Source organism: Mustela putorius, unplaced genomic scaffold (assembly GCF_011764305.1).
Source record: "Mustela putorius furo isolate JIRA1106 unplaced genomic scaffold, ASM1176430v1.1 tig00003983_pilon_pilon_pilon, whole genome shotgun sequence".
NCBI classification, from domain to species: domain Eukaryota; kingdom Metazoa; phylum Chordata; class Mammalia; order Carnivora; family Mustelidae; genus Mustela; species Mustela putorius.
The window spans coordinates 8,888,980-8,913,572 of NW_025422123.1; the positions used below are offsets into that span (position 1 = coordinate 8,888,980).

Here is a 24,593-nt window from a genome sequence, read left to right on the forward strand (position 1 = left end):
AAAAATCCTTCCTTGACTCCACAGTCAGGGTCCCATTATGGGGCATCCAATGAGCCCGTACGCTTTTGCCTTCATGGGTCATAAGATAAAAACTGAGTAAATAAATATTAATAAATATTAAACATATTTTATCACTCATTGGTGTAAAGATGAACATAGTCCAGTCGAGACTGCATTTTTTTCTCGTTCTTCTGATTTTGAAAGAAATTAAACATATAGAAGATAGTAAAAATCCTGCGGGTCCCAGGCACTATGCCTACCGCATCCGGTTGCCTTTCTAGCTACTGTGTTAATTTGGCTCCTCTTCTAACAAAACCCCTTGTGGAAGATGTTCTTTTCCCAAAAAATGGCATAGCGACAGATCTGGTCTCCCTCGTTCCTCCCATCAGGGGGAAGAGCCTACTTCTCCTTCTCTTCCACCTGCACGGGACTTTGTGGCTACTCATTGGAGAGAATAGGCAAAATCCTTTTTTGGAAGTCACGTAGTGACTACGTGACTTCCAAATGTCAGCCGTCAGAAGCAATCGGGCTTCTGCCTGCCTCTCCCTCAGGACTTGCCCTGGGAGCTCAGCCCGTACTGTGGGAAGCCCAGAGCACCCGGGGGCATTCTGGCTGGCAGCCGGCTTCCACCACTGGGAACGTCGGGTGAGTGAGTGACTCTGCAGATGACTCCAGCCCTCATCTTCCAGCCACTGCAGCTGATACCCAATGGGCATGGTCCTCGAACCGTGACCGAGCTGTAACTCATGTGCGAAGTAAGCGTCAGTGAAGCTACTAGGGGCTGGGTGTTTTTCAGGTAGCGATAGATAAGCGAACCTTCTCAAAACTGTTTTGCATCCTCTTCTCTCTTCTTCACACAGCTTTTACTCTAACTGGATACTCATCCTTGTTACTCCAGGGAGAGGTAGTCACCAATGACCTACTTTCCTTACTCAATCTGCCAACAGATTCACCCCAGCTCAACCAATGAATTCCTTCCCCGAAACTCCAGGTTTCAAGAACGCACAATCCTCTGATTTCACTCCAAACTCACTCTCACTGACCGCTCATGTCCTTTGCTCGCACCTCCTCCTGTTTAACAAACCTCTTCCTGCTTGGGGCTCCCAGGCTTGTCGTCAGTTCTCCTCTCCCCTCCCCATGTTGCCGTCCACGTGAACTCACTCACCCCGACATTACAAACCATTGGTTGGCTGATAGCTTCCAAATCCCAACCCGCCAGCTGGACCTCTCTCCAGAACTCCAGATTACAAACCTAGCTGCCTACCAGACATCTATACTCAGACTGCAGACGTACCAAAGCCAAAGCCAAAGCCAAATCCCTGATTTCCATAGATGCCTCCCTCGAGCCTTTTCCACCTCTGTAACAGCATGATCATGTACCCAGCTGCTTAGGCCTAAAACGAGGAGTCGCTCTTCAATCTTTTCTTGCTCCTGGATCTCATTTCAATCTACCAGTAGGCTGTTTCATCAGCTTCACGTCCAAACCATATTCTGAGTCCAACCACTTCTCATCATTCCTGCATCTCTTGTCTAGGCCGTGTCCTCACACTGGTCCCTGCAGCAGGTCCTAACATGTTTCTGCCCCCTTTCTCAGTGCCTACCTAGCAGCCCGAAAAGTGTGCTGTAAAGATCTGATCTGTCACTCTCCTGTTCCAAACCTTCCTATGGCTTCCCATTCACACTCAGGATTAAACCATGCTCCTTCCCACAGCCATGATGTGTGACACGATTGAGCCCTTGCTTGCTTGGTCTTCATGCTCCTCAGCCCTTGTCCCCAGACACACCAAGGTCATGGGGCCTTACCATTGATTGCTCCTGCTGCCCGGACCGCTCTGACCCTATGTCAGAAATAGCTCAGAGAGCTATTTCCCAAGCCCACCTCAAGTAGCCCCTCAAGTCATTCTGACACTATCCTGTTCTATTTTCTTCATCATGCTTAACTCCATCTTATTCTCCCATCCCACCCCCCACTTATATGTCTCCTTCCCCAAGTCCAAGATCCTTGAGGAGAGGACTTTACCATATACACGGAATTCCCGGTATCCCCAACAGTGCTTGGCAGATACAAGGAACTCATATACTTATTGAGTCACTGAGCAAAGGGCTCGGCACGGTGCTGAATGAATGGGAGCTCTTACTCCTAAATTTTATAGAGCAGCTCCCTTGATTCAAGAGTGGCTGGGTTCACGGGTAGCTCTTGATGTGACATGGCAATGGGATTTTAGACCTGGAAGAGGCCTTGAAGATCCTGTAGCCCAGGGATTTCCATTTTCCCCACCACCTCACACCTGAAGACAGGTGCCTGGCAGCTGCAGCGGCTCTGCACCCACAGCACCTTAACGGAGGGGTGTGAAGGGGCTGTTATCCCTGTCTCTTCGTGCTTATCGAGATTTAAGCAATACTGAGGAGTGACTGCAGCACGGCACCTGTGCTCACCTTAAAGAACAATATGAACGTGGGGCGCCTGGGTGGCTCAGTCGGTGAAGCATCTGCCTTCGCTCAGGTCATGATCCCAGAGTCCTGGGATCCTGCCCCACATGGGGCTCCCTGCTCAGCGGGGAGCCCATTTCTCCCTCTCCTTCCTGCTTGTGCTCTTTCTCTCTCAAATAAATAAATAAAATCTTAAAAAAACAAACAAACCTATGAATGAAATAACTCAATTTAACCTCTGGTCAAGGAAACTACAATTCAGTTGGCTACTTCCGTGTGGGTCAGTTGCCCATGACCTGTCCTTAAATACCGCTGAGCTGTTGAGGTATAAATATATCACCTGAAAGAGGATTAGGAGCCATACAGGCAAATGATAGCTGGAAGCGAGTGACAATAGCAACGATTTAAGGAGGGCAGGGTTAGGAATTGAACGAGGATTTGCAGACAACACTGGGGATCCCACGCAGTCAGCCGTAAGCCTGGCTCCAGGAATAACGTCTGGGAGCTACAAGCCGGAATGTGCTGAGCCCTGAATGGGCCTGGCCTGACGCCCTACTGTAAATCGTCTCCATGCCAGTTGTCTTGTGACCCAGTGAGACCCCCCTGCTGAAGAAGCCTCAACTCTCCTGTCGCCCCCCTTGGACACTTGGGACCAGTGTTGGCCCTGAGACCACAGGGATTACACTGTATATCATGCTTCCTGCCTTTATTCATACACATTTACGCCTTTTATTCTTCAGATACTTTCTCCCTTATCAATCCCACTTTTTTTTTTAAGTCAGCTCCACCCACGCTCAGCCTGGAGCTCAATGTGAGGCTTGAACCCACGACCCTGAGATCAAGACCTGAGCTGAGATCAAGAGTCGCACATTTGGGGCGCCTGGGTGGCTCAGAGGGTTAAGCCTCTGTTTTCGGCTCAGGTCATGGTCTCGGGTCCTGGGATGGAGCCCCACATCTAGATCCCTGCTCAGTGGGGAGCCTGCTTCTCCCTCCCTCTCTGCCTACTTGTGATCTGTTAAATAAATAAAACAAACAAACAAATAAGAGTTGGATGTTTAACTGACTGAGGTACCCAGGTGCTCCCTATCTCTTTACTTCCAAGCTTTAGGGAAACGAGTACGTTTTGCTCACATACAAGGGGAAATGAATTTGGATTCTAGGTTTGAATATTCTGCATTTAATACGTGGACATCCGAGTACTTCCTAGCCTTTCTAGACTGTCCCTGCCTTTACCTGGAACTCCCACTGATCAGTTGCACTTTTGGTCTGTTTCATCTGTGCACTGGGTGACTGAGTGGGCTAGTCAGAACTTGGTTTTCCCTCCTGTAAAATGGAGGTAATTATTGTTAACTCCTTTATTGGGTTGTTATGAAGATTAAGTAAGATAGCATCTGTAATGACTACGTAAAATGCTTGGCATAATGGGTGGTGGTGATTATAATAAGCATGTTACATGTTTTCTCATCTAAATTAACCCTCGCATCAACTTCGGCAAATAAATAAGACTTTGTAGCCACTCTAAGTGTTGTCCTCGCCAGCTGGGTCTTAAACAGTCCCTACAGCATGCAAACACCTGGAGCTTCACGGATTGGTACTGCTGTCCTATAACTGCTACTCTGTAGTGGATGTCTATTATCCCCCGGGACGACGCGAGGTACTGCTCAGCGATCTAATTTAACACTCCTAACCTTAATAAGTAGGTATTGTTTCCTACATTTTCCTAATGAGTAAACTGAGGCTCTGACAGGGTTAATTACTCCACCCAAGTTTAAAGCAGTTAGGGCGTTGAACTCTTACCTGAGGTCTGACTCCAAAGTCTGTGTTTTCTCCACTCTGCTCCTCACTCAAGTTGTGGTAATACTAAGTAATATAATGTAGGAAAGGATCAATGGTAGCTTTAACAAGTAAAAATGCTTTAGGAAATTAGACTACAGGCTGAAAATAACTGCCGTATGTATTTCCTGTGGCATGTTCAAGCAGCCAAAGGAACCTGTCAGTGATTTGCTTTGAAAGCATCAAAACCAGGCCCTGAATGAGTTTATCTGTGGAGGTCTGTCAATAACTTTAAACAGATAATAACATTATTTTGTTTAATATAAAAAGAAAATGTATCTCAGATCAGAGAGAACAACAATGAACCCAGGATTACACCTCAGTAAATAAAAACAACCCTCACTTCCTACCTGCCTTGTGGTTTATTCCATCAGGTCCTTTTCTCTCATGACCTCCCTTCCCCAAACGGACAAAATATGGTACTTGGGTATTAATTATGATTTTCGGAATAGGCACTTTTCTCAGGAAACCCAATTTAAAAAGTCCTGTCAGGATGAAGAAATTACCTTGTTTATATCAGGAAGTAGGCTTCAAATATGCAAAATACTTTTGTCAAAGAAAGACCACTAAGTTTTTATTATGTATGTAGTTTATTTGTATATTCACCTTAAAACAAGATTTTAATATGTAATTTGAAGTGCTAAGCAATCTGGTTATAGACTGATTTAGTCGCAAACCAGCTCTTAGGAGATTCATACCTTTGAAAGAGCTCACGAGGACCATCACTGGAGGCAAGTTTGCATAAATCACCTTAGGATACAGTGATTAATACTGTCAGTAAAAAAAGGCTTAAATGATCCATATTTAAGAATTTCTTTTAAAGTAAAAAGAGCTCACAGATTGTGGCTTTGCTAGATACAGTTCTGTTACATCAATCTTGTTTTATTCATTAGTTCTTGATGTCGAGGCTTAGACCTGGGATAAGCGTGCCTTACACACTCGTGAATGTCACCATTGACCACTGAGTGGGAAACCGAGTAAGGTCACGGGCACAAGACTGTAACTCTTTTCATGTTAATGACAGCACTGGAAGTCTGACGCCTAAGCAGTGTGCATTCAAAGCGCCAATACCTGAAAGTGGGCCGGGGAAAGGGACCCGGGATGCCAGTTTAAGGGGAGAAAAACTGAGAAGTCATAACGACCCCAAAGATAGGAAGGAAACCGCAAAAAGACACAGATCGGATTGTGCTGTAGAAAGGAAACGAATCGCTCCCTTGGGGTTCCTATACCAGCAGTTCCAGCCCATGGTAGCTTTGCCTCTTTCAGGCTTTTAACTCTGATTTAATTTCATGGAAAAGTAGACCTCTCCAAAGAGAAAGAATGCCATTTACCAAAAGAAAGAGGCCTTGTCAACATGGGGTTTATTAAGGAAAAATATTTATCCGTGCCCTGTACAGTTTTCAAAAGCCATTATTTCCATTTACTGTTTGGTATTTTCTACAGTGCTGGTTATAGAGTTAACAAAAGCCTCCTGAGTGAATGACTCACAGGATGAAAAAGGTGATACAGTGATTTCTTGAGAGCTCAGATTCCACAACAGTGAGCCTTCCCAGAGGCCTGGTGAGGGTCTGGGCCACAAGAGGAGTTCAGTGCGTGAAATGCTGCCCACTACATTCATGTTCAAGAACGTCACGCTTAAATGAGGTAAAATTTGGAGGTTACAATCCCCAAACTAGCATTTGCCAGCTAGCATTGCGGTAAATGGGAAGACTTTAACTGTTCGGTGTTAAACTAACCAAGTTAACCGAAGGTTCCTTCTAGGTGGCTCAAAAGGGAAAATGCGTAAGGAATATTTCAAAGATTGACTTTCAGATGAAATGATACAGATTAAAATTAGCACGATCTAATCACTGAACAGTAACAGAGTACCAAAATACAAACTCGATTCTCTTGGCGCACAGCAGTCAAAGTGGTTTGCTCACATTTGTTAAAATCAGAACTGAAAGGATGAGTGTACAGAAGAACAGGTCAAGTGGTTTTTCACTCTAGTCCAGTGTATCACTGAAGTTCGGCCCCTTGCTGTGAGCTGATCAGGGCATGTGTGGTCACACAGGCTCCACGGAGCAGTCAGGTAGACTCATGGTCGAGCCTCTCTATCTCAACATACATTTCTGACCTCCTCTTGGGTCAAAGGCCAGCACCAGCAGACTCGCTGAGACTTTAGGACTTGCTTTCTTTTTCTTCTGGTACCGTTTCCCAGACTGGCTCCTTGATGTGTTCTGGTAACTGTTCTAATTTGGTCTAAAAAGAGAAAAACAGAACTACAACATAATGTGGACTTCACTGAACTCTTTGGCCACAGATGGGATTTATTCATTTTGTTCCCTCAAGTCCTCTTGTTTCTTTTTCCCTCTCACTCCCCCTCATCTCTGTGTAGGGCTCTCAAACAAGGAGAAGGAACCTGGACGGTGTACAAAAACACTCTCACACGCATCACTCGGTGATCTCCAGGGACTGCCAATGAATGTGGCCCCTCTGTCCACTACTGCTGAGGGGAAGGGAGACCAGGGACAGCTTGGGGAGACGTGGGCTGTCGGCACTGCAGGGAGGCAAGGACCCCCACCATGGTGGCAACTCAGCCCCCAGTCTGCCTCAGGGGCAGGACAGGGCTGTGAAGTAGCAAAACAGTGATACATACCTCTTGCCAATGGAGCCAGAAATTTAAGTCATACCTTTGTTACTTCCATGGCAACTCCTTCAGGTAAGTTACGCTGAATATATTCCAAGTAGACATCTGCTGTACTTCCAGTTAGATGTTCTAACTAAAATTTCAAATATGAAATTGGTTCATGATATGCTGTTAAAGCAGAAATTTTAAGTTTTTTTTTCTTCTTAAAGTAAAAGCTCTATAGCCTCTTCTTTCGCTATGAAATCTTACATGGAATTCCAGCTTCGTTTGTTTTTAAGACAGAGAGAAAGCGTGAGCACAGGTGAGGGTAGGAGGGGCAGAAGGAGAGGGAAGAGAATCCCGAGCAGGCTCTACGGGCAGGCTCTATGGGCAGCACATAGCCCAGCTTGGGCTTGATCTCATGATCCTGAGACCACGAACTGAGCTGAAATCAAGAATCAGACACTTAACTGATTGAGCCACCCAGATACCTCCAGAATTCCAGCTTAAAAGGAAAAAAGTATTGGGGTATCTGGGTGGCTCAACTGGCTAAGCAACTGCTCTTGGCTCAGGTCATGATTTCAGGCTCCTGGGACTGACCCCACATTGGGCTCCCCACTCAGGAGGGGAGTCTGCTTGTCCCCCTGCAACCCCTCCTCCCTCTGCTCACATACAGATTCTTGCTGATAAATAGATAAAATCTTTAAACATAAATAAATAAATAAAAATAACTAAAAATAAATAAATAAAAAAGATCTTCTGGTTGATTGGAAGGGGCGAGCACAGCACACTGGATACCTTAAAACCAGGGCTCTATGGAACCCAGCCGGCAAGTGTGATTTACCTGCATTTGTTTTCATGACATTTACTAATCATTTACTATGTAACAGGAGGATTCTAAGTGCTTTCAATAAATACCGCATTTAATCCTCACACTAAACTTACGAGATGCATACCAGAATCGCTCATTCCACAGATCGGGGAACTGAGGTGCAGACCACACTGCTGGGACATGCCAGTACTTGGACCTGATTCCAGAACCCTTGCCTCCTTAACCACAAGACCACGCTGACCCGATTGGATGCGCGAACGAGTAACTGATGAATGAAAAACCTTCCTGTTTCCCGTTGTGGACATGGAAAACCCACTAGTGTGTGAGAAGAATCACTAGAACTATGTAGGAACTTAACTAGAATTTATGAAATATAAGCCAAATCCTTCCAAGGTTTCATACTGTATGAAAATTAGCATACCCTGCATTGCTGAGTTGAAGTACAAACTGCTCTGAAGGATGGCTGTGAGTCTCATTTCCTATCATTTACCTTTTCTCCAGTCAAAAGTCACCGGCTGACAGAAAGTCCACCCAGTCAACGTCAAAGGACAGTTACAGGGTGCTAGTATAAAACCCCGGGCATTTCAAAAACGCTTTAATGTCTGAAATTAACTCACCTCTAAACATCTGTAAAGTGTTCTCATTTCATACTGAACTCTGTGCTTCTTGAAAATATGCACTGATTTGAGAAGAGTAAATCGCTCTATTTTCCTTGGAGGTTCATGTCTGAAAAATCAATGGGCAAACAACATACTAAGCTAAGTGGTGTTAAAACCTGAGTCACCGATAGCAAAGCATAATTCCACAATTTCGTAGGCGGGGCTCATAATTATAGGCATTAGCTACCACTTACAGACTTGCAGCTGTCAAGACTGTCACGCGTTAACAATTGCTGTCATAAAGCTCAGGCCAAAGTAAACACAGCAGACGGCAAGGGGAACAAATATCCCACAGACCCAGAACTGAGCCTTGGCAATGCAAGGGCACAGTGCATGCCTCTGGCTCTTATCCGCCGCCCACCTTAGTCTGGTTTTGGCCAAATGTATGAACTGTGAAGAGTGGAACTAATGTGTTGCTGTGTGTGTTGTTTTAGGGAAATCTGCAAATCTACCAATAACCACGAAACTAAAAAGCCTATTATGGGAAAGGTGTGGGTTCCTTCTGTTTTCTTATAACGCAAGCCTGACAAAGCCCTAAATGGGCCTTGTTCAGCACCAGAAGGAGCAGGTGACAAAAAAGGTGCAGCAGTGCCCCCCCCCCCAACCCATGGTTTTGCTTCCAGCAGTTTTAGCCGCCTGTGGCCAACCACAGGCCCGAAGCAGGTAAGTCCTTCTGAAAGAGTCAGTAGGTTAAGAGCAGCCTAACGTACATCACAGTGCCTACAGCATTCAGCTCATTTCGTCTCACTGCCTGGGCAGCTCATCATCTCACATCATCCCAAGGCTGAGTACAGCACAAGAAGGTATTTTGAGAGAGGAAGAGAGAGACGGCATATTCACGTAGCTTTTATTATAGTATATTGTGGCAACTGTTCTATTTCATGACTGGGTATTGTTGTTAATCTCTTCCTGTGCCTAATTTATAAATCACTTTAGCACAGGCATATAGGTATAGGAGAAAAAAAACGACATGCAAGATTCAGTGCCCTACCCAGGTCTAGGCACCGGCCGGGGGTGCTGAGTGCCCTCCATGGACAAGGGGGAGACTACTATAGTTATACTTGACCCAGCAGTGATTTCAAGGTCATCTGAAGCTTGCCTTGCTCCTGCGTGAAATGACTAGGTGAGTGATGTTTCCAGAGGTAGTTTTGAAACAATAGCTATTAGCAAAAACCATCAGAGTCTGAAAAGATTAACTTTTCACCTAATTCACCTCCCTGCCCCACGGAGTCTCTAGACATTAGGGCTTTGTGGGTCTCCTTATGTCTGTGCAATTGCTAAAGAAAGGATTTCCTTTATTTTCCTTGTTCACTCGTTCTAGTTTTTAAAAATTCTAGTAGGCAGGAATCCTGATTAGGATAACACAATAAACCTAAACTCTACCCACTATGAGTTTCTATGCTACCTTAAGGCCTTAGACCTAGCTGGAATTAGCACCATTTTTCAGGTTGATCACGTTATAACAGATAATAGGTCAGATTAGGAAAGATCATACTTATATTTTATTTTTTTAGAAGATTTTATTTATTTATTTGAGACAGAGAGAGAGAGAGAGATCATGAGCAGGGGTGGGGTAGAGGTAGAAGCAGACTCCCCGCTGAGCAGAGACTCCCCCCCCACCCCCGCCACCCCCGCAGTGTGGAACTCAATCCCAGGTTCCTGGGATCGTGACCCCAGCAGAAGGCAGACACTTAACCTGATTGAGCCACCCAGGCGCCCCATACTTACACTTTAATAGAGATACCAAGTTCTTTCGCAGCAAGCACTGCAAAATATTCATAACTGTCCAATACAGCCTTATCATGGCCTTTTACTAAAACTGACAGGCGCTTATATAATGTATCTGGTTCATCAGAGATGGTTATCTACAATTTTAAAATCAAAAACAAAAGTTTCAGTTATGGTTCCTCTAGTATTTATAATTGGAAAATTTCATGTATTATTCTCAATTGAGCAATTTCAGAGTTTACTAATAAGCGGGGTGAAAAATGCTGAGTAATAGCTTAATACTATTAGCTTAATTACCTAGCTACTTTCACATTCAGATCTCCACAATGACTCCTACAATCCGTTAAAATAAAGTTTAAATCAAAGGACTTTCAAGCAACCTACAAAGTCACTAATGGAACCTTCTAACTTCATAGTTATTGATAATTGATACTGATATTGGTATCTGATCCCAAATACCTAATGGGAAGAGATTTTGGGGTCTGTTAACAAAGTAGCCTGGTGAGAAGATCAGAAGATGTGGACTGGGAATTAAACTGCCACTTCCAGCTGAGTAAAAACAGGCAAGTCCCAGGATTTCACTGCATGACAGTTTGCTCATATATAAAATAGGATCATCCTTATGCTAGAGTTCACAGCATTTCTGTGGCCAAAAAATAACAAACACAGATGAAGTGCTTAGAAATTACAAAATGTTGTTACACAAAGGCAAGCTATTGCTATTCATATTTTTACTAGTTTTTTTTCTTTTCGATTTTGTTAGAGCGAGAGTGCACAAAGCAGGGGACAGTGGCAGGCAGAGGGAAAAACAGGCCTCCTGCTAAGCAAGGAGCCCAGTGCAGGACTCAGTCCCAGGACCTTGGGATCATGACCTGAGCTGAAGGCAGACGCTTAACTGAATAAGCCACCCAGGCGTTCCTTATTAGGTTTTATTCATGTATGTTTTGCCTGCCCTAATAGAAAAATTACTCATTTCTAATTAAAATGTTTTGGCACTGACTGTACATTTAACTTCTCCCTCTTCTACTCTAATATTTAAAGATCTTAGGAATAATGGGTCTGACATTTCTGACTTTCTTCCAAAAGATGAATTACATTCACCTTCATTTGTCCATTAGACCAGTAATTTATCTTACTAATCCAATGATTCAGGGTTAAATTACTTCACTCCTGAAAGGAGATCTACTTATTAACCAGGAAGCTACCTAGACATTTACTCTCAATTACCCCAAATACAGTTGCTGGAAGAAGTGACTACGCTGATATTCTGTATCATAACTTGGGGGACTGGGGAAACGGAGTAGAGCTCCAAGATGTGTTTTGACTGGTCCCTGTAGGGCTTTAAATACAGTCTGAATCTGTTGTGATAAAAAAAACTCAAAAGATTTTGAATAAAAATTTGGATTTCATGTTAGCTTGGAAAACTTAAGACATCACTAGTCTACATGTCTACAGGCAACATGTGGCTGGAGTAAGTGGTAGCTGTCTCACTTATAAAGGGCATAGCCTATCACTGTGCCCACGCCACCACCTCTCCTTACAGACTTGCCCATGAGAACACCTGGCGTGGAGGCCCAGGGTTCGTATGTACTTTCATGGAAAGAGATCCAGTATCTATTCAGTGAAAACAAATCAAAAGAGCAGTACATGATGTATAGCAGAATTCCAGTTTGGTGAGCACATGCATAGAGAGGATGGTTACACACAGAAAAATGTCTAGAAGAAGTCATACCGAATGGTTAACAAGGGATTATTTTTGAGGGGTGGAAATGAATAGATCCAGAATTTGTAAGGACTGTTTAAACCACAATTTACACAAAAACTGGGTTGATAAATTATGGTTCTTATTTAAAGGAAATAAGGTTACACAGCTACTTCTAGATTTTCTTTGCCAGTGGTAATGCTCCTCCTTGCTGTGAATAATAAAGGACTGTCCAGGCCCAGCCTCTATGCCTTAAAATGGAAACAAAGACTTGAAGCCTCCAAAAAAAATATTTTCTGTAACATAATATGAAGTATTCTGTACCATTAATTATGACTACTCATCACACTGTGCTGAGCTAAAGCAAAAATCTGCTTCTTCTCACAGTAATTAGTTATTTGGGGTAAATAACCAATTCCCTGACCCCCTGAAAGATGGTATGAGCATGCAGAAATGTCAGAGTACTTCACTCAGGCACACCGTGCCCCTGCCAGTATTCCAGAACAAAACATTTTTGTCCATAAGGTGTTTGGGAAACAGCCTCAAATGAAATACAGAGGAAAATCTATTGCTAATACAGCTCTTTATCAAGAAATAGGAAGTACAAGAGTGCTATGAACTGTGTAAACCTGGCAATTCACAGACCTGTACCCCTGGGGCTAATAATACATTTTATGTTTATTAAAAAAATTAAAAAAAAAAGAAATAGGAAGTACATACCTTAGGTTTGGTCAAATCCTTGGGAATATCAACGTGTAGGTTTGAAAACTGTACCCATTTCATACTGGTAGTGCTACGTGTGGAAACAAAGGAAAAACCTAAGTGATATAGTACAAAAGCCCATTTCCTTATTCAATTTAGCACATCTAATTACATACTTACAGGAGAAAGCCACCATTTCTGGCTGTACTGCTCTTAGAAGGGTTTACAGAAAAATTCCTTGAACCCTAAAAAAGGGGGGGAGCATGTTTTAGAATTAAAGTCAATCCTTAAACATTCAGTTTCCCCTAAAAAAAAAAAAAAAAGAAATCAAAAGATATACAATCCTTCAAATTAAGGACTATCTCATTATTTCAGATGAAGATACTAGGGTAACTAAAATGCCAGATTAGATTTCATTTAAAAACAAGAGGAGGGGGCGCCTGGGTGGCTCAGTGGGTTGGGCCGCTGCCTTCGGCTCAGGTCATGATCTCAGGGTCCTGGGATTGAGTCCTGCATCGGGCTCTTTGCTCAGCAGGGAGCCTGCTTCCCTCTCTCTCTTTCTGCCTGCCTCTCCATCTACTTGGGATTTCTCTCTGTCAAATAAATAAATAAAATCTTAAAAAAAAAAAAACAAAAAAACAAGAGGAGGGACGCCTGGGTGGCTCAGTGGGTTAAGCCTCTGCCTTCTGCTCAGGTCATGATCTCAGGGTCCTGGGATCGGGCCCTACATCGGGCTCTCTGCTCAGCAGGAGGCCTGCTTCCTCCTCTCTCTCTGTCTCCCTCTCTGCCTACTTGTGATCTCTGTCTGACAAATAAATAAAATCTTTAAAAAAAAAAAAAAAGAGGACAACGAAAGAGTTGGTAATCAAAATAAATTCTCAGAATACGACAGCATCTATATCTCTTAAAGCTTAGATTAAGAACTTTTTAAAAAGGCACTTTACACAGACACACATAAGCAATTCTCACACTGAAAGAACATCTATGATTTTAAGTATGTGGACATCAAGGAAAAAGTGACTTCATTTTCCCATTTTTTTTAATAGATTAAATGTACTACAATATAATACTTACCTTGCCTATTTCTGAGCAAGTCTCTTTTTAATTTATTTATAAGAATTGAAGTAAGAATTCTAAAGTACCCTTTTTGCAAAGCTTTCATACATCTTTCTACTGTAAGTTTCTTGGCTTGGCTGGGAGATTTATAAATAAACTGAAATACAGTGAAACACACATCATCTTACACCACTGCTGTACCTCATACTCCCAACAATCCAGCCTTTCCACATCCTTTATTGTCAGCTCCCTCTGGTGGACAAAACTTCTAGCTGCAGGACACCTGTGGCACTATATCTAATAATGTAATTTGCCATCTGTTTCCCCCTTGAGCTTTCCTGATTTAAAAATGTAACCTGGGAGGGGTGCTGGGTGGCGTAGTCAATGAAGCATCCGACTCTTGGTTTTGGCTCAGGTTATGATCTCAGGTTATAAGATCCCAGCCCTCTGTGGGACTGTGTATTCAGCAGAAAGTCAGCTTAAAACACTCTCCCCTCTGCCCCTCTACCCCATGCTTGCTCGATCTCTTTCTCTAAAATAAATAAATAAATAATTTTAAAATAAATTGTATTTATTTATTTGAGAGAGAGAAAGCAAGACAGATCAGAGGGAGAGAGAGAAGCAGACTCCCCACTGAGCAGAGAGCCCAATGTGGGGCTCAATTCCAGGACCTTGAGATTATGATCTGAGCCCAAGGCAGATGCTTTACCGAATGAACCACCCAGGCACCCAATAAATAATTAAAGCACCACAGGTCTGGGCACCTGATAGGACACTTTCCAGTCATATTCTCCAAGTACAAACCTCTGCTTTTAAAAGTTGGAGCTTAGGGATGCCTGGGTGGCGCAGTGGGTTAAGCGTCTGCCTTCAGCTCAGGTCATGATCTCATGGTCCTGGGATCAAATCAAGCCCCACATCAGGCTCCCAGCTCAGCGGGCAGCCTGCTGCTCCCCCTGCTTGTACTCACTCTCTGACAAATAAATAAAATCCTTTAAAAAAAAAGTGCTGTTATAACCACAAATCAACTTTTTAAAAAAATCTTTATTTTATTTATCTGGGTGGAGGGGCAGGAGAGGGAGAGAGAATCTCAAGCTGACATTGCACTGAATGTGGAGCCTGATATGGGGCTCAATCTAACGACCCTGAGATCCTGACCTGAGCAGAAACCAAGAGTTGGATGCTTAACGGACTGTACCACCCGGGTGTACCCAACAGGAAAAGATGTTCACTGAATCTTCTACAAGAAATGATTACCTCTTGCAACTCAGACAATGAAAAACCATCACTCTGAACTCTTGTTTTCCACTGGACTTTCAAAACCCCTCCCAACTTCTTCCTTTTTCTCCAAAAAATATTTCTCTTCTTTGTTTCTGGGACTTGTCCATGGTTTTGCAATAACTTGCATGTCCCAAACTCCAATTTTCTGCCATTCCCAAATAAACCAAATAACTTTCATTTTTAAGGTTAACATTATTTGGTGATCAGAGTGGGATCCAGGGCGCCTCGGTGGCTCAGTGGGTTAAAGCCTCTGCCTTTGGCTCAGGTCATGATCCCCAGGTCCTGGAATCGAGTCCCGCATCAGGCTCTCTGCTCAGCAGGGAACCTGCTTCCTCCTCTCTCTCTGCCTGCTTGTGATCTCTGTCTGTCAAATAAATAAATAAAATCTTAAAAAAAAAAAAAAAAAGAAGAAGAAGTGGGATCCAGAAATATTCAATAACTTCGAGGCTGATGAGCAAACAGGTGCTAGGGCACACAGAGCCAATGAAGTTCACTGTTCTCTTACCAACCCTGGAGTTGGAGGCTCTTTTTCCTGGACTTCGAGCTCTACTCTCTGCGTTTTGAGCTCTCCAGGATCTGTTTCAAGACTCTGTCCTTTCAGAGAGTGCTGGTCTGACCTTTGGACTGACTTCTCTTTGGAACCAGACAGTTCCTATTGGAACTGTGCCTACTTGGAATGGAAGTGTGTTAGTTTTGGTCCACCTCCTTTCCAGAAATGGGCTGTTCCTATTGGTTCCGTGCTGGCCTTTGGTCCAATTCCTTTGGAACTTAGATGTTCCTGTTGAAACTGTGCTGTTGAGGAATTTTTCTTTTTTTACTCTAGAGAAAAACCTCTAAGAAACAGGATCCCCGTCATTAAAATGATTTGAGGGCAGCTCCCCTTCTGAAACACTAGTGGTTTTATGTTTAAAAGCTGTGGTTCTTCCTCCTGACCATCTCTAACTGTAGTTACTGACTTAATCAAAAGAAATTTAGAATGTCAATGGACATTATGGGGAACTTCTGATTTCCTCCCAACTAAACCAGGCAGCTAAGTCTCCAAAACTGTCAAAACTGAATAGGATGCCTATTTTGATTGGTATCTTAGAGCTTCTAAACACTATCATGGAATCTAAAATAGCCTCTCCACAAAATACAATTTCTAGACTAACTGCAGCAAAGATAAAAAGGCTCCTGAGATCTGAGGGATGCCCTCCCTGCCCAACTCCCAGGACTGTGGCAACTACTTTATGCTCAGCAGCGCCCCCCCACCCCCCGCCCCCGGGTGTCATCACCCTCCTTCTCCTTGTGACGCCTCCAGCTCCTCCACACCCTCAACTTCCCTGTTCTAATTCTCCCACCAAACTTTCTTTTGCATCTGAACCTCAGCCTGCTCCGTCCTCTACTGAACCTATCAAAATCTGCCCCTTTAAAGTTAAATCTTTTTACTTTAAAAAAAATTTTTTTCTTTTTTGAGAACATGCATGTGCCCAAGTGAGGGAAGGGGCAGAGGGAGAGAATCTCAAGCAGACTTCCTGATACGGAGCTTGATCTCACAACTCTGAGATCACGACCTGAGCCGAAATCAAGGTGGACATTTAACTGCCTGAGCCACCTAGGTGCCCCTAAAGTTAAAATCTTCTGAGGATCCAAATAAAACCCAAATTTCTTATGTTCTCTAGAATGATGCTGAATTGAGAGCCATAGTTGAAGTTTCCTGTAGTGACTGAGAACCCCCACAGGTTTGCAGGAAGCATTTCACATAGTTATTCAAACTTACCAACCTGGTTTCTCAGATTTTTTAGAAATTAGTCCATATGCATGTTGATGAGGGCTAAGCCAAATATTGGCTGTAGCTAGCCCGATGGGAATATCTCGAAAGGAATTTAGAGAAACAGATCCCTAACTTTTGCTAAGATGCTAGAACATTTGCTGGAAATCTCCACCAAGCAATTACACTAGCTTTTCCTAAGCCTGTTGAATGGACCAAAGTTCAGTCTCGCATACAAAAGCCTGATGAACCTCTTCATGGCTACTGTAATTGATTTCAGATTATTTTCAAAGAAAATTCTGGTCTTCTTTTTCATGTTGAATCCATCAGAGTAGCATTTAGCTATGTTTCTTAATGGGCTGAACTGGGCTAACTCTTTTAGGTAAATAAAACCAAGATGGAGTGGGAAACTGCGTCCACTCCTGATTTAGTTAATTTGGCAAACCAGCTTGCTAGTACCCTAGGGCAGTCACCTAAAAGACCACTAAAATTCTTAACTTTCTTTCCATCTTCTTCTTCTTCTTTTTTTTTTTTTTTAAGTAGGCTCCATGTCCAGCATGGAGCCCAATGCAGGGCCTGAACTCATGACCCCAAGATCAAGATCTGAGCTGAGATCAAGATTTGGACAGTTACCCGACTGAGCCACTCAGGCATCCCTAAATTCTTAATTTTCAACTCCAACAAATGAAGGTCCTTAAACAAACCAAAAACTTTCTCGTTTCTGCTATCATTGCAAAAAGCCAGAACACTGGGAAAAAGGTTACCATCACAAGTGCTCCAGGTGTCTTCAGCCCTCTACAGCCAGCCTTTCCAATGGCTACGAGGAACTATAGGGGCTCCTCCCCAAAATCCCTCTTGATTGGCTCAGAGAAACCACTGTTCAGTTCAGAAAGAAAATCTTTGTCCTTACTGACACCAGAACTACACTACCGCAAAGCAGTTCCTCCCTGCCTTACAGTTCTAAAATGGTTCAAACAACTCTCTAATGAACTTCACCAGTTTCCTGTCTCTGAACCAGTTCCTGTTGGTCTAGGTCCACTGGGAGATACAAACCCTTTTCTCCTTAGTTCCTCTGCTCCTAGTCATTTATTGGGCTAAGACTTTTAAAAAAATTTTATTTATTCATTTTAGAGAGAGAAAGATACAGAGACACAGCATGAGCAGGGGGAGAGGCAGATGCCCTGCTGAGCCAGAAGCCCAACCCCGGACTTGATCGAAGAACCTAGAGATCATGAGCTGAGCTAAAGGCAGAAGGGAGTTGGGGTAAATTGGAAGGGGAGGTGAATCATGAGAGACTATGGACTCTGAAAAACAAACTGAGGGGTTTGGAGTGGCGGGGGGGGGGGGGGTGGGAGGTTGGGGTACCAGGTGGTGGGTATTATAGAGGGCACAGATTGCATGGAGCACTAGATGTGGTGAAAAAATAATGAATACTGTTTTTCTGAAAATAAATAAATTGAAAAAATAAAAAAATAAAAATAAAAAATAAATAAAGGCAGATGCTTAGCCATCTGAGCGACCCAGGTGCCCCTGGGGCAGGACTTTTTCTTTTTTAAAGATTTTACTTATTTATTTAAAAGACAGAGACCACAAACAGGCAGAGAGGCAGACAGAGAGGAAGGGAAGGAGGCTCCCCGCTGAGCAGAGAGCCTGATGTAGGGCTCGATCCCAGGACCCTGGGATCATGACCTGAGCCGAAGGCAGAGGCTTTAACCCACTGAGCCACCCAGGTGCCCTGGGCCAGGACTTTTTAAAAATAAATGTATCATGCTGGAATTCCTTTCTCCCAAAAGGGAAATAATTCTAGAATTTGATAGTAGTAATCAAAATGGCCAACAAGGTGGATTAAATGACCTTTTGACATCTTTTATTTGCTCCATGTCTGTTAGCACTGTGGCTGCATCTGGCGACAGTTTGTCCTTACTGGCACAAATCCTCTTTCTGTACAAAATCCTCAACTGATAGGTAGAATCTACAGAGTACTTCCCATAAAGATTCAAACAGATCCCTCAACCCTCTCCCCAGAATTGATGAATACCTTATAAATAAAGAAGCCCCGGAGGGCATCAAGCCTGTAACAGCAGATTACAAAGCTCAGGGCCTTATTATCCCCGGCACTAGTCCTAGTTACTACCTACCCCTTTTGACCTGTGAGAAAACCCAATGGCCAAGGATGGAGGTTTGTCTACGGCCTCTGAACAATACACTGTTATCCCTGGAACCCTGTTGTTCCTAACCCCCACATGCTGCTGATAACCATTCCCAATGAAAGCAAATTTTTCACTGTAACTGAAAGGCAGAGTGTATTTTTTAGTATTCCAGTTGGTAAGGATAGCCAGTATCTTTTTGCTTCCACTTGGGAAGGTTGTAAAGATACCTGGACAGTAAGGCCTCAGAGTTGCACAGAGTCCTTACTTTTCACCAACCTTAAAAACAGATTTGGATGACTAAGTTTTCTGTAGGCTCTACCTTGTTATGTAGGTGATTTGCCTTTCTGTTGCCCTTCTCAAATCTCTTCTCAGTAAGATAGCATCTACCTACTAAAGCTTTTGGCTTGGGCCTTAAAAGGAACACAAAGCCAACAAAGGGAAAAACTGCAATTTGCTCAAACCCAGGTTCAATACTCAGAGCACCTATCTCAGATCAAGAACTACATTTGGATCCAGGGAGGACTCATACCATCTTGAACTTCCCCAAACCTAAAAAGAAGTGCCAATTACAAGGTCTTCGTGGACTGGCTGGCTGCTGTTGAAATTGGATTTGGAAACTTCTTCTATGGCTCACTCTCTATATGCTTTACTAAAAAACAAACAAACAAACAAAAAACCCCCAATCCTATCATTTGGAAAAATCAAGAAGACAAAACTTTTGGGACTTTAATAAAGCCCTCTGCCCTCAGACATCCTAATTACCAACTTCCCTTTACTCTTTGTACGTGGAAGGGAAAGGAACACCCTTGCGAGTACTCATCCCAAAACACAGTGACCATGACGGACCCATCGGATACTGTAGTCAATAACCAGACCCTGTAGCAAGATATTCCACTAACTTCTGAGCCATTCCCGCCACTGCACTTAATTAAGGCCACTGAATAAAAAAAATCAAGGGATTCCCCTTTAACTATCCTTGAATTTTGGCTAAGGGTAAAGCTGCAAATTTATACCAACAGTCAGTATGTCTCTGGGGTAGTTCGTAATTTTGGAATGTTAGAAAGCAGTCAAGAAGTTTCCTGGGACACCTGAGTGGCTCAGATGGTTAAGCATCTGCCTTTGGCTCAGGTCAAGATCTTCATGTCCTGAGATCAAGCCCCACGTCAGGCTCCTAGCTCAGTGGGGAGTCTGCTTCTCCCTCTCAGTCTTTCCCCCTGCTTGTGCTCTTTCTGTCTCTCTCAAATGGATAAATAAAAAAATCTTAAAAAAAAAAAAAAAGTTTCCTAATCTCCAATTTATCCCCATGATAAATTAATAACATTTCCTATTTCCAATTTATTCAATACCATACTTTGGCTGGCTGCTGTTACTAAGGTTCCCAGGCATTCCAGACTCAACTCCCTGGGCACCAAACGAAACCACCTCACTACTACTTTCAACAAAAATACTGCTTTCAAAGAAATCAAAAGCCAAACCTCTGTCATGGTCCAAAGGGATGTTCCCCAAAATGATAACCTGGAAAAATTAACCAGAGATACCCAACAATTGGTCCCAGAGAGGGAAAAACAGTATCAGAAAGAGAGTAATTATTGGCTTGATAAAAACAGAACTGTGGGGCGCCTGGGTGGCTCAGTGGGTTAAAGCCACTACCTTCGGCTCATGATCCCGGAGTCCTGGGATTGAGCCCCGCATCGGGCTCTCTGCTCAGCAGGTAGCCTGCTTCCTCCTCTCTCTCAACCTGCCTCTCTGCCCATTTGTGATCTCTGTCAAATAAATAAATAAAATCTTAAAAAAAAAAAAAGAAAAAAGAAAAAAGAAAAAAGAGAGAGAGACAACTGTAGTTTGGACCAAATAACAATATGACCTTACCAGAAATTCTAACATTCCCACTATTAAACACTGCACATGCATTAAACCATTGGTCTACTGACAAAATGACAGCATCACTAACTAATATTTATGGGGGAATTTTTTTCTTTAAGAGAGAGAGCATGGGGAAAGGAGAATGGGGAAAGTCAAAAGTAGAGGGAGAGAGAGTCTTTTTTTTTTTTTTTAAAGATTTTATTTATTTATTTGACAGACAGATCACAAGTAGGCAGAGAGGCAGGAGGAAGCAGGCTCCCTGCTGAGCAGAGAGCCAATGCAGAGCTTGATCCCAAGACCCTGGGATCATGACTTGAGCTGAAGGCAGAGGCTTTAACCCACTGAGCCACCCAGGCGCTATGGGGAAATATTAGTAAGGGCGCAAAAAATATCTACCTCACTCATCCCACCTGTCCAAAGTGCAATGAAAAGAAATCTATTCGCAAGAATTTCACAGTAGTCCCCCACCTCATGGATATAAATATGCTTTAGTCATGGTTTGTACATTTCTCACTGAACTAAAGCTTTTCCTTATAGACAGGCCACAGCTTCTTCTGTGGCTAAAATTCTGTTAGAAAGCATTATTCCTACTGGGGAACCCCTCTTGAACTTCAGAGTGATTGGGGAACCCACGTTACTAGTCAGGTGCTTTTAACAAGTCTGTGCTGTTTGGCTGGTTTTATAACACTTTCATTGTATATATACCATCTTCAGTCCTCAGGGTTAGTTAAACTCACTAATGGTACTATTAAGATTCAACTGGCAAAATTTGTAGAGACTCTCCCAATACCTTGGCTGAGAATCCTTCTGAATCTCAGATCCACCCACTCTGGAACTCAGACTCTCACTCTCTGAGCTAGTCACAGGATGCCCAATGTACCTAGTCCCTGCCTCCTTGACTCACAACTAATAAAAGGATATATACTTCATATTATAAAGGCCTAATTATTTCTATTAAAAACTACCATCCTTTGGTCGAGGAATCTCTTCACAGTGCATTCCTGGGAGAGAGAACTTAATCATCACACCATGCAACCTGGAGATTTCATCTACTGGAAAAGATACGTCCAGAAAGACTCCCTTTAACCTTGCTGGAAGGGACCTCATCGGCTACTGCTAACCAACCCTTGTGCTCTGAACTCCAAGGGACAGACTGCTGAGTTCACATGACACATCTTAAAAAAGATCAAACACTGACTGGACCTGCCCACCATCTGATGAACTAAAAGTAAAGATTTCCCAAAACTCAAGTAGATGAATTTGAAGAAACAGCTTTTTAAAGATGTCCAGGCCAGGCCTGTATACCTTTTCCCATTTACTTCTACTACCTCTTTTGTGGAAAGAAAATGCCCTTGTCTACATTTTGCAAACCCTTGTGAAAGGGGGAAACCTCTTCCTTTGATTATGACCTTTTGAAAACAGCCGCATCATGATCCTAGGTCAAAAACACCTTCCAGGGGCACCCGGGTGGCTCAGTGGGTTGAGCCGCTTCCTTCGGCTCGGGTCGTGATCTCAGGGTCCTGGGATCCCGCATCGGGCTCTCCGCTCAGCGGGGAGCCTGCTTCCCCCTCTCTCTCTCTGCCTACTTGTGATCTTTCTCTGTCAAATAAATAAATAAAATCTTTAAAACAAACAAACAAACAAACAAAAAACCTTCCACATGCTTTTTCTGAAGGGTGAGACAGTTCAGCATTCACAAGTCTCCTGTTCATCCGGACTCTTAACTGACTCTGGCATCTTATCCAAATTCACAATCTCTGAATTTGCAACCTTATGTGCTGTATTATTGGATGACATTTGGTTCCAAACAGTTCTTTTGGGATAACAATAGTGCTTTCATTTATCTTTGAAGTTTTACTATTTTTGTAAAAAGTTCATTAGCTATTAGCTTCATGTTTATGACTACACTGTATCTTCCCAAATGCACTCAGTTATTTCTTTCAGAGTGATCTTACAGCCTTCACTATTTTGTCTTCATGGCTACATGAAGCAGGGACTTAGGTTTGCCTTTGTAGGGGTAACTTTCCTCCCCTAACTTGGAATAAGTGCCACTAAATATTTCAGTAGGCTACCTCCAGACTTAGGGCAGAACCATCATACAATCTGAAATTGTTACACTTATTTTGTTTTGTGTAATTATTTAAGTTTTGTACTTAGCCTGTCCAACTTTTGTAAAAACGATGTAACCAATAAGGAGATGATCTCCAGTGCTCATAAGCTTGATAATGTCTTGACAGATGGAAATGCCTGAGCATTTTCCCTGCCACCCCTCCTTGTTACTTGAATGAGACCTCAGTAAGTTACCAATCTATAGCTTCCCTCAGACATAAAACATGGCAACCAGGAAAAGTCCTTCCTGACACGGAGGGACACAACCACTAAACATGGAAACCTGACTCCCCAATCAGCAATGCTTTTGGAGAAAGATCTTAATCAAAAGGAGATGTAAAAATGAAGGGAAACCTCACTCAAGTAGAGCTGGCGGATTAAAGGGGGACCCACACTACTTAAAATCAATTACAGGAAGAACTGCCAATTACAGGCCTCAAGAGAAGAATCATCAACAGAAAAGAAAGATCAATTACAGGCCCCAACAGAAGAAGACCTACACTGAATCTTCTACAAGAAACTGACCACCCTGCAATTCAGCCAAGGAGAAACCACCTTCACCCTGAACTCTTGCTTTTCTCCAATGGACTTCCATTCAAAACAGTCCCTCCTATGTACTTCCTTCTTTGTAAAGAAATAAGGCTTTATCTGCGGACTTACCATTAGTTTTGCCATAGCTTGCATGTCCGAAATTGCAATTCTGTTAATTCCTGAATAAACTCATTTTTGCTGGTAAAGTAAGTTTTATTTTTAAAGTTAACAAGAGACTTACAACAGAAAACACAGCCACTCTTATAACAAACCCTGAAAAACTTAGTTATCGCTCCATAAAAAAGTTAATAAGCATAAGCTAACTTTATTTTTAAATGAATAAGTATTTTTAAGACTCTCAGTTTGATTTTCTAGTAAGCTACATAACCATAGCTAAAACCCACAAACACAAAAGCTCTTTGGAGTCCTCAACCACTTTTAAAATGTTACAGGGGTAGTGAGACTCAATATTTTGAGAATGACTGCTTAAGTTTTTGCTTTGTCTCCAGAGAACGGCAGAGAATCCTTAACCCATTCCTAAGACTTCAGCGACTCTCATCTAATCTCACAACTTCCAGATATCAAAAAAACATCACAATTTGGTTCCATGAGAGGTCTAAGACCTTGCACCAGTTCAGCCCCTAATTTTACCGAGGCAATCATTCTCTGAGCTTCAGTTTATTTTGTAAACCTGAAAGCAGGGGTTTGAAACATATGCTGCTCAATATTCTTTCCAGCTCTGACATACTGTGATTCTTGTTCCCGTTTTTGTCCTGAATCTTATGTTTTAACCCGTGAGAGAATACGAAATAAAACCAGTCGCTTTCTCGCCACTTTCCGGCAAAGCCCCACGATGAGGAATAAATATCGGAGAAAATTCCAGATGGCCACAACGACATCTGGCAATCAGATTTTGTGGCTACTAACATGTTAGCTGGCTTAGCACCCCCAGCCCGCCAGGTACCTGCCAGAGACGCCGGCACATGGAGCCGAGCGCTCCCCGCGCCGCCATCTTGCCTCCAAGGCCTCCCAAAACGGCTTCCGGGGTCACGGCAGCGCCCTCAGGCCATAGAGTTCCGCTAAAGGAGAGAGTGTAGCCTTGCGTTCCGGCACAGAAACAACCATAGAGACTTTATTCCATGCTTTTTGAGGGTGGGACTGATAATACGGCTGGCTTCCCTAGGGTTGGCTGACTAGCCGATGCTCCGTATTGATAACATTGCATCAACCCATGTCTAGATTGTTACCAAGTTCCTTAAATGTTTCCTCTTCAAATCCTGTTTGCCTTATGTAGTTCCTGTTTTGTTGGAGGCAACATAATACATGCTTTGAAAAATATATGTTAATATATTAGCAGCAATT

At 43.0% G+C, this 24,593-nt stretch overlaps 1 protein-coding gene across 2 annotated transcripts; it reads right to left on the bottom strand.

Moving 5' to 3' along the window:
- Nucleotides 1-4,834: 4,834 nt before the first annotated feature.
- On the bottom strand, nucleotides 4,835-24,336 carry MRPS10 (mitochondrial ribosomal protein S10). 2 transcript variants are annotated; one of them, XM_004739908.3, is made up of 8 exons: nucleotides 24,196-24,336; nucleotides 23,361-23,429; nucleotides 12,675-12,739; nucleotides 12,513-12,585; nucleotides 10,091-10,227; nucleotides 8,321-8,429; nucleotides 6,936-7,025; nucleotides 4,835-6,504 (listed from the first exon to the last, which is right to left on the bottom strand). In XM_004739908.3, the coding sequence occupies exons 2-8, from the start codon at nucleotides 23,382-23,384 to the stop codon at nucleotides 6,424-6,426; spliced, it is 579 nt and encodes a 192-aa protein (XP_004739965.1). In that variant the 5' UTR covers nucleotides 23,385-23,429; nucleotides 24,196-24,336; the 3' UTR covers nucleotides 4,835-6,423. The 2 variants fall into 2 exon arrangements, with proteins under 2 accessions (XP_004739965.1, XP_004739964.1); XM_004739907.3 differs by lacking the exon at nucleotides 23,361-23,429 and having other exon boundaries at nucleotides 24,196-24,300.
- Between the last annotated feature and the right edge of the window lie 257 nt (nucleotides 24,337-24,593).

Bases quoted from the DNA above. Each gene is read 5' to 3' on its own strand.
- MRPS10 (XM_004739907.3), bottom strand. From the start codon at position 24,243: ATGGCGGCGCGGGGAGCGCTCGGCTCCATGTGCCGGCGTCTCTGGCAG. The intron at 10,228-12,512 runs GTATGTACTTCC...TTAAAATTGTAG, and splicing joins AGGATTTGACCAAACCTAAG to ATAACCATCTCTGATGAACC. The intron at 7,026-8,320 runs GTGAGTTAATTT...TTGAAATTTTAG, and splicing joins CACTTTACAGATGTTTAGAG to TTAGAACATCTAACTGGAAG.